The sequence below is a fragment of the Lissotriton helveticus genome, chromosome 7, assembly GCF_964261635.1.
Source record: "Lissotriton helveticus chromosome 7, aLisHel1.1, whole genome shotgun sequence".
NCBI classification, from domain to species: Eukaryota; Metazoa; Chordata; class Amphibia; order Caudata; family Salamandridae; genus Lissotriton; species Lissotriton helveticus.
Genome location: NC_136068.1, coordinates 409789328 through 409802841, shown reverse-complemented (window position 1 = coordinate 409802841; position 13514 = coordinate 409789328). Strand labels below are relative to the sequence as shown.

General features: G+C 43.5%; 1 protein-coding gene across 1 annotated transcript in view; it reads right to left on the bottom strand.

The window, feature by feature from the left end:
* The window catches only part of LOC144768533 (uncharacterized), a 163182-nt gene extending 149939 nt beyond the window's left edge, over nt 1-13243 (bottom strand). The window contains exon 1 of the mRNA XM_078652286.1: nt 13064-13243. Coding sequence (XP_078508412.1) covers nt 13064-13118 — 55 coding nt within the window. The 5' untranslated portion in view covers nt 13119-13243. The remainder of the gene's footprint in view (nt 1-13063) is intronic.
* Nucleotides 13244-13514: the final 271 nt, after the last annotated feature.

Sequence of the window (13514 nt, the reverse complement as noted above, 5' to 3'; positions counted from 1 at the left end):
TACGAAAAAGGGGGGGTTTCGGAGTTCTGGATATGCAGCTTTAATTTTTTAGTAGCACATGTGGGTATGCATACCACTGGTACCATCCTGACGTGTGCATCCCTTACGCTAAGCCGGAGAAAGAGTTAGTGGACCCCACTCCACTGAATGCTGATCTCACGGTGGGAACCCCACAAGACCCACACAATATCCAACCAATATCCTCCACATGCTGGGCATGTAAAAAACTGCTTATGAGAACAGGAGGGTCAACACTGTATTCACCTGCCCTACCGCTGCCCGTGAACCCCTGGATCCCCCCCATGACGGACAATGGGACTAAATGCACACTATCCCGATTGGGTCTAGAAACTATAGGGAATTTATTCCCCGGAGGCCATGCTTTTATTTGTTCTGACGATTCACGTTTTGCTACAGCCACATTCAGAGACCACTTCTCATCAACTCGCATACAAAGTGCACTTAGAGGTGCGATCCCAACTGACCTGCTAGAACCGGCAGATTTTAGCCGCCTCACGTCAATAATCACAGATAAGAGTGGAGAACACATCACTTCCAAGTTATATAAAACTTGCCTTGCGTTAATGCCTCAATGAGATACTAAAGTCAGAGACTCTCGGGCTGCCGACATAGGACAGCCGCTCACAGATGACGTTTGGAAAGGGTGTTGTAAACAGACCAAGTTGGTTTCTTGCAATCACAGACACAAGTTATTATACTTTAAGATTCTTAGAAGGGCCTTCGCCACACCACAGCAGATGGCCCCGATCAAAAGCACCACTTTCACAATTTGTCCTGAATGCAATTTACACGCTGCGCCTTTCCTCCACATGACCTGGTCCTGTAGCATAATTAACGCTTACTGGCAAGAAGTTTATGGTTTAATACAGCAGATGGCAGGGGTACACATACCAGCAACCCCATTATTAACATTGATGGGCTACGTAGAATCACTGCCTAAAAGAACACGCAGATTTATGGCAATAGCCATGCTACTGGCGAAACGAGAAATAGTACTTCTCTTCGGCACCAGGCAAAAACCTACTGTTAAGGGCTGGTTTAAAAGTCTGTCATACCGCGACACCACGAGCAAATTATATGCAGAACTGCAACTTCCCACTTCGCGACCCAAAGATATATGGCAGCCTCTTCGGGAGTTTGTCCGGTTACAGGGTATTCAGAGTGCACCAGCCAGCCAGGAAGAAAGGACAAGGAACGACCTGGACCGCGCAACCTGTGGGGTGACACACTTATGGTTGGAGAAACCGTACTGCATCCAACATGCCATGCAGGCTCCAGACAGGAAGCAGTGATATAACCAAAGTGGTCCCAGATACTAAAGCAAATGAACTAAAGTAAAGTAATATCTCAACTGGATTCAAAGAGAATATCACAGCATTGTTTTTAATCACAACGTGTACAAAATATTCAATAAAACACAGTTTATAAAATACATCAATAATTGATCATAAATAGTGCCCCTAAACAGAAGGGAAAAAGGGGGGGGGTGATGTGGAAGGTGAGGGAGCTATACAAGTGTCAAAGCAGTGGTCAGTATGACCTCAATAGAATTTTTACTAATAATTAATTAACAAAGGCTTATAATCACAATTCAAAAATTAATATAACAGACTCATGCCTAACAAAACAGATCCACAAATGATAAATGGGGAGAATAGGCTGAGGGTGGAGAGAAGTGTCGACGTTTCGACCCAGATTATTGCAGGCATCAGATGGGGCCTTGCTAGAGGGTCTTAATCAGGACAGGGAGACAGGAGGGGCAATATATCTGCCCAAAAAAATCATAATTTCATATTAATTGTGGTCAAAAATGCTCCATGTCACTCATAGAAAGTACACTATTGCTGGTCGAGGAGGAAAACACTACCAAGGGGACACATACGTTGAAACCAAGGTAATGCGAGGAATATTTATATGATTAGGGTGACCAAATTTGAAAAACTGCAGGTTAGAACACCGGTATTACATTAGAGCAGTGTCATTAACGGGTTGTAAAGGACACACCACAACATTGCTACAGTAATAACTTACATCACTGAGTGTAGTATAAGGCAGTGATCACAAAGGATAAGGGAATAGATAGATCATAAAAAAGGTTTGCCGTTCCGTGTATCTATTAAGTGAACGACTAGGTTGGTTGTCAAGAAACCTAATGCCGGGTAATGAGCATTAGGAGCAAGAAGCACATCGAATGAATTACCTCAATCACGGAGCGTGGGTATAAGGTAGATAAGGAATCCGGCGCGTGGGTCAGGATCCTATAAGAAGTAAGTTGTCAACAGTTACCCAGCAATAGAGAAAATGCTTACTGAGAGCAGACGATGATTTTAAAAGGGGGCCTACCTGGAGTGGGTAGTTGTATCACTGGCCCTGGGGGTTATGATGTTAGTATCTGTAGTTACACAGCGGCCGCATAGAATCCTTCAATTCAGTTTCTAGGAGTGTTAAAATGACAGACTAGTAAATGGTTACATAAATGTCGTCAGGTAGTCAATGTTAATACTTCGGTAAAGTCACAGTGTGCATACCTGAACACGGGGAGTTCCGGGACTCTCGCGGGGGTCTGGAACATTGAGTCCGAATACGTAGAGGCAGTGATGTGAGGTAATTATCTGCAGTTACGAACCGGCCATACAGATTGCTTCAGTTTAATTTCTAAAAGTATTAAAGTGACAGACTTATGAGTAGTCACATAAATATAGCCCGATAGTAATTGGTACTATAGCATAGTCAGAAACTTGCATACCTGAAAAAGGAATTACAGGACTGTCACGGAGGTCTGGTGTGCGTGGGCCGAAGTTGTAAACGGCGTGATGTGTAGTCAATATCAACAGTTACAGAAGGGCCAAATCACTTGCTTTATTTCAATTTCTAAAAGTTATAAAGTGACAAACTAGTGAGTAGTCACATAGATGCAGCTCGGTACGAATATTTAGTACCAATTACTATCGGGCTATATTTATGTGACTACTCACAAGTCTGTCACTTTAATACTTCTAGAAATTAAACTGAAGCAATCTGTATGGCCGGTTCGTAACTGCAGATAATAACCTCACATCACTGCCTTTACGTATTCAGACTCAATGTTCCAGACCCCCGCGAGAGTCCGGGAACTCCCCGTGTTCAGGTATGCACACTGTGACTTTACCGAAGTATTAACATCGACTACCTGGCTGCATTTATGAAACTATTACTAGTCTGTCATTTTAACACTCCTAGAAACTGAATTGAAGGATTCTATGCGGCCGCTGTGTAACTACAGATACTAACATCATATCCCCCAGGGCCAGTGATACAACTACCCACTCCAGGTAGGCCCTCTTTTAAAATCATTGTCTGCTCTCAGTAAGCATTTTCTCTATTGCTGGGTAACTGTTGACAACTTACTTCTTATAGGATCCTGACCCACGCGGCGGATTCCTTATCTACCTTATACCCACGCTCCTTGATTGAGGTAATTCATTCGATGTGCTTCTTGCTCCTAATGCTCCTTACCCGGCATTAGGTTTCTTGACAACCAACCTAGTCGTTCACTTAATGGATACACGGAACGGCGAACCTTTTTTATGATCTATCTATTCCCTTATCCTTTGTGATCACTGCCTTATACTACACTCAGTGATGTAAGTTATTACTGTAGCAATGTTGTGGTGTGTCCTTTACAACCCGTTAATGACACTGCTCTAATGTAATACCGGTGTTCTAACCTGCAGTTTTTCAACTTTGGTCACCCTAATCATATAAATATTCCTCGCATTACCTTGGTTTCAACGTATGTGTCCCCTTGGTAGGGTTTTCCTCCTCGACCAGCAATAGTGTACTTTCTATGACTGATATGGATCATTTTTTACCACAATTAATATGAAATTAGGAATTTTTTGTGCAGATATATTGCCCCTCCTGTCTCCCTGTCCTGATGAAGACCCTCTAGCAAGGCCCCATCTGATGCCTGCAATAACCTGGGTGGAAACGTCGACACTTCTCTCCACCTTCAGCCTATTCTCCCCATTTATCATTTGTGGATCTGTTTTGTTAGGCATGAGTTTGTTATATTAATTTTTGAATTGTGATTATTAGCCTTTGTTAATTAATTATTAGTAAAATTCTATTGAAGTCATACTGACCACTGCTTTGACACTTGTATAGCTCCCTCACCTTCCACATCACCAACCCCCCCCTTTTCCCTTCTGTTTGGGGGCACTATTTATGATCAATTATTGATGTATTTTATAAACTGTGTTTTATTGAATATTTTGTACACGTTGTGATTAAAAACAATGTTGTGATATTCTCTTTGAATCCAGTTGAGATATTACTTTACTTTAGTTCATTTGCTTTAGTATCTGGGACCACTTTGGTTATATCATTTACTCAGCCAGGTCCCAGCGACTTATTGGGTTAACCCGTGTTTCTACAACACCAGACAGGAAGCAAGCATACAAGAGTAAGAGAGTAGGGGAACCATGTAACATACTTCCATGACCACCATACGCCTCAAAGGAGGAAATGTACCAATTGCTTTATATATGTCTGATGATGTCTGCAATCTTTACTTATTTTTGGAGTCTGCGAGAACTGTATCTCTACATTTATACACTATGCATCTATGTATGTTGTTAATAAAAATGATAAATAAAGTTTTTTTTAAAAATCTATGATCTGTTTATTGATGGCCCAATTTCACTAGTGACTAAAGATGCACTTTCAGTTTTTGCTAGATCCTATTTATATGTTGCTGGTTCTTGTTCATCATTTTTTTCTAATGTATTATTTATTTCCTAGACAAAAACAAAACGTGCATACACAGCTGGTGTCCACAGACCACAATCAATATAACAGCATTCGCATAGTTTTACAAGATCGTATATTTACAATGCACCCCATCATCCCAATAGAATATTCTCCAATTGCATGGACTTAGTGTTGGAATCAATGGTTTTTGTTCATTGTTAACTTATGTTTTCCTGATCCTTTCCTGCTCTAGCTTTCTATCTATTCATTTAGTTAATTGTATCAAATGTTCATTATGTCACATTTTTCCAGAGGAGTAGAACTTCCAAAGTAAAAATTCTGAAAGTATTTTTTTTCGGTTAGGTATTGCCTTCAATTGTATGTGCTGAACATATAGCAATTCAACTTGTGATGGGTACATTTCTTGTCATGATATGTATCTGCATATATATTCCTTCTTGTGCCAGCTCTTGGAGGCCAACACAGCCTGTCTGGAATCTGTCATATTAGGCATTTGAGAACAAAGCTATTTTTAACATTGGATCCAGCATTTATTCCTGAATCAGACTGCATGCCTCAGTATGTAGCAATTGTATAGCTCTTGAATTCATAGCTAAAGTTAAACAACAATTGGGTAACCCTGTGTCCCTCAGAACCTGGGTATGGATATACCAACAACAACAATGGTTCTGTCAGGCATACGCACTATTGATTTTATGTAATATTTCTTATATAATCTTCATAAATGTTTTCCGTAGTATTTTAGAAACATTTAGAGACAATGGAACACATAGCAAAGAACACTGATGCAATTGATGAGTATTCTGATATTTTATATAAATTAAGGCATTTATATATACTCGAAAGTTTGTAGACAAGGCTGTCAAGACAAAGTGAAGTCTAAGGTGATGTATACTAAAGTGACATGTGTGCTTAGTTGTGAAACGTAGTGCATATATTATGTACAAGGTTATTATAAATACAGTATATACAAGGGAAGAGAATGGTTAAGGCAAGAATATTACAACAAAACAATGACTCTGGTGATTATACAAATAATTGAATAATTTGTATATACTGTATTTATAACCACCTTGTGCATAATATATGCACTATGTTTCACCACTAAGCACAAATGTCACTTTAGTACACATCACCTTAGACTTCACTTTGTCTTGGCAGCCTCGTCTACAAACTTTCGAGTATATATAAATGCCTTAATTTATATAAAATATCAGAATACTCATCAATTTGCGCCAGTGTTCTTTGCTATGTGTTCCATTGTCTCTAAATGTTTCTAAAATACTACGGATAACATTTATGAAGATTGTATAAGGAATATTACATAAAAGAAATGGTGAGTATGCCCAACAGAACCATTGTTGTTGTTCCTACTTCAATTCATTGCAGCACAGCACCCAGGATAATGATCTGCATAGCTAATCACTTATAAGGTCCCAAAGGTGAGACCTATTGGCTATGCCAATTCTTGTTCTTATTATTGCTGAGACAGGAGAGAGGCAGCAGACCCACTCTATGCATTGCCTCTCCTGAACAATGGCCCTGTCCTCACTCAGCAATGATAATATATTACATTTTGTACATTACATCTATATATGTGTGTGTGCGTGTATTTGTTTTTTCTTTTTGTTTCTTTATGGCTCCCCACATAGACCCGCCCCCACGTAGCCCCTCATGTTTCTGGCCACTCCCGAGAGAGAGTGAAGTTCTATCATTTACCCGGGAAGGAATACATTTACAAGCTGTGAGATACACAGAGGGACCAAGGCTCCGGAAGCGCGGAAAGAGTATTGGATCTAACAGTCCTTGTTGTGAGTTTGTCAGAGCTGACCAATAGGTCTCGCCTGTGGGACCTTATAAGAGATTAGCCATGCACAACACTATCGCTTATGTGGGCAACATGAAAAGTTGCTATCTCCAGAATGATGTTAGTCACCTTTGCTCACAGCCGCCCCTGGTCTCTTTCCTTGCTTGTGGCAATGTGGGTCGGCTCTTTCCATTGGAGCGCAAGAGAAACAAAATACGAACCGAAAAGTAAAATAGGTGCCTTCTGAGTTAATGCTGAGGTTAGATTTACAAATAGGGATGAAGCCCTGCACTCTCTTACAGTAATGCAATGCAGTCAATGTTGCTAAACCAAAATACGCATTTGAAGCAATTGAAAAAGATTTGCAGGTTTTCCTTCCATCCTTTTGTGGTTTCAGAGTGCCTTCCAAACATGATGGCTGTTCCCTTGGCCGGCGGCATGAATGTGTAATCACACAGGGGCATATTAGCAAGGGCCATATCACAGCTTTAGCGGCACTTTTTGCCGCTAAAGTGCCTATATTTTTATCGCCCTATTAGCAAGCTGTCGCTAACAGCAGTTAGCAACAGCTTTAAGGCGATAGCGACCGGTTTGGGGCCCGCTTTGCATGTCAGCGATATTTATCGCTAATGACATGCAAAGTGGGTGTACCCAAACTGTTAGCGACTGAAAGCAGTCGCTAACACAGCTATCGCCTATTAGCAAGGCAGGCATAGCAATAAAAAAATCGCGCTTAGCGCGATTATCGCTATAATCTAACGCCTGCTAAAAACATGGGGCCTTATTTATGAAGGCCTTGCGCCGCCGGTACGTCACTTTTTCCCATTTTAAAAGTGACGCACTGGCGGCGCAAGGCCTTCATAAATAAGGCCCATGGCTTACCTGTTTAGCCAATGGGAGGTGGATCTTCAGGTTAAGTCCTTATTGGCGTTAATGCGTGAATATCGCTGGATTTCCAGCGATATGCACGCATTTCGACACTATCGCTGGATATTTTAGTACAATGGAGAAAAACGTTGCTAATAGCAGGTTTTCTCCACTAACATATCCAGCGATAGGCAGCAATAAAAGAAATGCGCTAAGCGCATTTAGCGATAAATATTGATATTTCTTGCTAATATGCCCCACAGTTACTGAGCCTGGAAGTTTAATTCAGCATAATTTCTGCTGGTTTACCATACCACCCTGCAGCCTGACGAGGAAGCGGAACACAAGCGCAATCTATTGTCTGATCTAGTGTTTGACATGGAGGCAGGCAGCGGGGACTCGGCGGAGTGCTGACTTTGTAGGGGGCGCTGTCCTCAGGGGGGGGCGCTGTGTTTAGCAGTAACTTACGATTGGAGACATGAGGGGCACTTTTGCCCGGTTGAAGTGAGAGAATTCGAGGAAGCAGTCATGGTGTGTGGGCCGAAGATGATTGTGGCACCGGGCGCCACCAGCGGGGACTTATCCGGTGCTTCCCTTGGGCACTGCTCTGGAAACCTTCAGAGAAATGCGGTTTCTGGCTCCCCAATTGAAGCGTAGTGCGGCGCGAACGGGGGACTTATGTGTTACACAATAAGCGCTATGCGCCACTATGAAAAACGAACTCCAGAATATATCCTGCTTACACAAACCTATGTTCCTAGCCTCGATTACAACATTCTTCGAGCAGTTAACTCGTTGAGGACGGTAAAACGCCGTCTATTCTGCAGACCCTCAAAGCAGTCCAAGATTCAAACAATTGGGTACAGGAGACATTTCACATCAGCAGGCTGAAAATACTGCTGCATAGAATCTGCAATTTTGCTGAATAGAAAAGAGTAGGGGGTTAAGGGTAAACACCTGGCTCCGGTAATGGATGGGGTGGGATGAGGGTTCGATGAGGAACCCTTCGCAAAGTTGTCACTTTGTTTCTTTTCACAAATCATATCTATTTTTTTTACATCTAATTGGAACACCTTTCTGCTAAACAAAATAGTTTATGGACCCTTGCACATAGTACATAAACACAAATGGAATTCTCCACCTCGAAAAAAATTGCAGGTAAAGAAACAAAAACTGAAGGATTCTGTAGAAAAAACTCTGAAAACTGTGATGTCTTACATGGATTTGCGGAGAGTTGTGGATTTTTGTGAACCTCCAAAAAGTCAAACATACTCAATCACTGAGGCCCGCATACTAGGAGTGGACTTCCGAATTTTTGAAAAAAATAGTAGAAGAATGGCCCTCAAATGAAAAGTATGAAAGGCCAAGAATGCTCAAAGTACTGGTCCCGAGTAAAGCAAAGAGTAAGGCTGGCTAGAAATAAACCAGCCTCCAGTGTGGGATGGGAATCAGTCGCCCTTCACTGCATTGTTCTTCCTGTCAGCACTAAAAATTGATCCTTTCTTGAGTATCAGTGCTGCACTTCTTTTCTATCCAAATCCGGATGAGTCCCCTTTAGGGATGGGGAGCACTGGGGGCAGACAACATCCACTGTCGTCACTTCAGACCTCTCTTTTTCCAAGACACATATAGGTAGTCCATTTAGTACTCCTTTCAAAGTTGCATTCCAATGTTATTAGTTTTGCATTTATTAAAGGCCAAATACCTTTTTTCATCCAGCCTAAAAGTGATATATTTAGGCTTCTGGAAGATGTACATAGTTGTCAGCCAAAGAAGAACAAGACCAGGGCAACAAGCCTATCCGTCTCCACTGGCCCAATCTCTTGGCCAAGCTGAGTGATCTTCGGCAAACCTGTATTGCCATGTTCCTCAGCTGGTTAATGCATCTGCTGCGAAGCTCTGTGTAAAAACAGTTTGTGGAGAAGTTCAACATGTCATCCTTCTAAAGCTGATAAAGTAAGTATTGTGAAAGCTGAGTATGACTTATGGCAGCTATTAACAGCGCTACGAAGCAACAAGTCTGTATGTTAACAGTTGGCATACTCCAAGCGTAACATTAAACAGCAATTTGTAATTATTACTGCTACATCTGCTGAGGGACTCAAAAGGCTCCACCATGATCACTAATCGGGGTTCAAAGAACTCACGTGGACAGTCTTCCTCCATAGGGTTGATGAAGGAGGTTACCATTTTTGCCTGCCTACGGCTGATGCCTGATGTGAGGCCCATCTGTTTCCTGTTACTCAGTTCTACAATTGACATGCACTCATCACTAGCTCGAAGAACACATTGGCTGGGGTACTGCAAAAAGCGCAATGCAAACACAAGCATCTCACGCTGTCTCGTAGAGTCATGACAACCTAATCTAGTGATACTTTTGCATTTTTGCTTTGCTTGCGATGGCTCCAGCACCCTGGTAGTCAACACTTTCAACCCTGTGTGTTCATGTATTGTACAGGTTCAACCAATTGGAGCTTAACATTTTTAAAACTGAACAGCTGGACTAACCTCCCCAAAACACAATTTGTTTAGTGGAAACGTGAGCCAGAGGTGGAACGGTGGTTACCCTGTGACATGGAGGCCCCTGATCAACCTCATGATGAATGATGTGATCACCAACATGGTGTGCTTTCTGAAATAGCGCCAGCAAGGGACGCCGCAACCAACAGCATCTTCTGCGCACCAACTTCAGTGCGGAATATTGACCTAGTGTCGTTTTTGTCTGGGTTTGTTGGACATCTGCCAACAATGCAGAAATGTAGAAGGACTGGCAGGGCCGGTCCTAGGATTTGCGAGGCCCTGGGCTAAAAGGGACCGTGCGAGGCCCCCTCTAATTTAGATAAGTGGCCCCTTGCAAGGAGACCATTCAGAGACACTGTGGGGGGCCCATTGTCCAGCATTTTTGCGCCCCCACAGTTTGAACTTTTACTCCACAAGCATTTCTCACACCTTCAGTCAGATAGGTGTGAGAATTGATTGTGGTCTAAAAGTTAAAACTGTGGGGGTGCCAAAATGCTGGACAATGGGCCCCCCACAGTGTCTGTGAATGGTCTCCTTGCAATTGAGGGAGCGTCTCCCTCCCCTATGCTTCCAGACAGACACCATCCCTGAGAGGCCTGGGGAGGGGGCCCCCTCCAATGGACCTTAAGTAGAAGGCGACACCTTTTTTTTAAATAGATCGCCAGGGAAACAACAGGACACATCACCAGTGCGTGGCCCCATGCTGGTGGGCTGAGTGCGAGGCCCTGTGCAGCCGCCCACGCTGCCCATGCCTAGCGCCGGCCCTGAGTACTGGTTACACCTTTTCCTCAAATGGCGACCTACTGCCCCGGCAGCGCCACTGTCTAAATGACAAGGGGGCATGTCTGAAAAAAATCTCCAAACAGCAGATTTTGCAGCACTCAGGATAAAGTGCTGCATGGCTAAATATTTATAGCGTCCCAGACGGGACCAATTGCATTGAAGATGCGTTTTATAGCATAGTATTATACTCACAGGACTCAAGAGAGTAATATAGAACAGTAGAGGGAAAACTCAGGAGTGAGAGGGAACTTGTTTTTATGTAAAGGGTGGTATATGTATGTTACAGCCTATCAGCAGGATGGGTGGAAAATACCTGCACAAAAAACATCAGCTGTATATGTGTTGTTGTTTTTTTTGCAATTTTTTATAGTACGATTTTGGGCCAAGAGCATTAGAGCGCTTTACATGAACTCCAGATTACATTATGCAAGGTGAGATTAAAACATTTTCTTGTAGGCTATGGGAGATTAAGTGATTTGCCCAGAATTGCAGGATGTTCAACCAATGCCAAGACACAAACATTGGGGCTGATTATGATGGAGGATTTTCCGCATCCTCCGGGCCGGCAGATGCCACCGCCGGCCCGGAGGATGCGGAAAATCCTCTGCGGAGCCTCAGAAGACCCACCGCCACATTAGGATGGCGGTGGGTCTAGAAATCTGTCCGCAGCTTTTCCGCCGCGGTCACCTTCCGACCGCGGCGGAAAAGCTTTAACATGGCTGGCAGTGTCTATCAGACACCGCCAACCATATTAGGATGGTGTAGAAAGTATGCTTTTCCGCCGTGGAAAAGCATACGGACCTTCACTTCGGGGGCCCGTTGCGGGCCCCCTGGGTGAAGGGGGGTGCCCCTGGGGGGTACCTATGATACCCCCCTGCATTTGCGTGCACAAAGCAGCAGGCACCGCGCGGTGCCTGCCGCTTTGTGCATGCAAATGCACAACTTACATTTTTAACATTGCGGCGGGTGCTGCTTCAAGCAGCACCCGCCGCAATGTTAAAAATACAGGATGTGACCGCCAGGGTGGCGGTCACATCCTAATTTGCACGGAGGGACCACCGTTGCCCCTGCGGACGGTCCCTCCTACTCTATGGTGGCGGACGGACTCAGGTCCGTCCGCCATCATAATCGTCCCCTTAGTTCCCAAAATTCTAAATCAGAAGCTCTGGCCATTAAGCTACATCTCCTCCCAATGTATAACGAGACAGTAGGAAGAGGCTGTTAATCTTACCTCGTTTTCCCATTACTTGGATGTGTGTGACACTGTGGCATCCCACACACCAGTGGCATAAAGCAAAATGACCCCCGCCCCAACCCTGCAAAGTGGGCCCCCGGAATCTCCAATATCTCACGTATCTACATAGACTTTTGGCTGACTGGTTGCCCAATGCGCCAGTATCCCACACTACATGGTCCCGAATTGTACATTTGCGTTCCCATAGCTATTGGTCTGATATTCAACATTCCTGGCTTTAGACATCACACTGTCGCATATCTGTAATAATCTGAGGCCAGCAATTGGGAACAGAGAAGAGGGATTTTTCAAAAAAAGAATCCTGGAATTGTAATGTAATTAAGTTACAATGTAGTGAAACGGCTTTAAACAGGAGAGATAAAAAAAAAAGAATATTTTTGTTTTTAAAATCCAGGATTATCCAGTTTAAATGGGGCGTGACGGTATGTATAGCTAATGACAGACTATGGCATCACGTCTGGAACCAGATTTCAGACAGTAAAATCACTCCAGTACCTAGACGTCACTCTGTGATTTCACACCAGAAACATGGCAACAGACACTGGAATGGCTTCAGCAGCCTGGCTTCAGATTAAAATGTGACTTCAGGAACCTGAGTCCACAATGCCGGGCTGTGACGTCACTTTAGGGAACCTGAGACCCGCCTGTGACATAAATCCTGGAAAATTACTTCAGACTATGACATTACTCTTTCATCTCACAACAGGATACCACATCACTAGGGGGACGCATTGCCCCACATTTCAGGAGCCTAACTTCAGACGGTGACGTCATATACGGAACGTGACATTACGCCAGACGTGACATTTCTGCATGCTCTCAAACAGGATTCCTCCATTCTAGAAGCAACGTGTCTAACTACTCAAGTCTCCGAAGAATGGAAAATTATTCACTCAAATGGATTGTGCTTAACAGAAACCAAATAAAAAAACGCGCACTTAGATATAAACAACAGTAAAAGAGGAAGAAAGAAACTAGCAGGAGAATGAATTCTAAATAAAGACGAAGCTAGACGGTGTGCTTTCCAATGTTGTACAAGCGACAGGTGAAGAACTTACAGGCTGTAGCGATGGCGAGGAGGAGCAAGAGGACTGTCTGCTCTGAGTGTGCCATTCTTACGGCACAGTCTCGTGCTTCTCTGTGCTTCAGCTTCTCGCGCTGTCCTTTTGTCTCCTGTGAGGTGCTTCTCTCCCTATTCCCGCTCGTCGAGTTATCGACTGCCCAGCTTGGAAGCCGTCAGCCGTCATCAATAAATAATCTCCCTGAACTCACGTGCCCCTCACATTGACCACAGGAAATATCTAGGTCAGTGAAATGAGTGTGACTTCCCGACCACCCGAAGGATGCACTTCGATAACACGAGATCCGGTGGAGGAAATCTGAGAGTGCGAATAAACTGTAAACAACCGTCTTGGGGCCTTTCTGTGTGATCTGAAAAGAGTTTGGTTGATGAACTGAGCACTAAAGAGCACTAAAGTTATGGAAACCGTGTTACTTGTAGGTTATAGG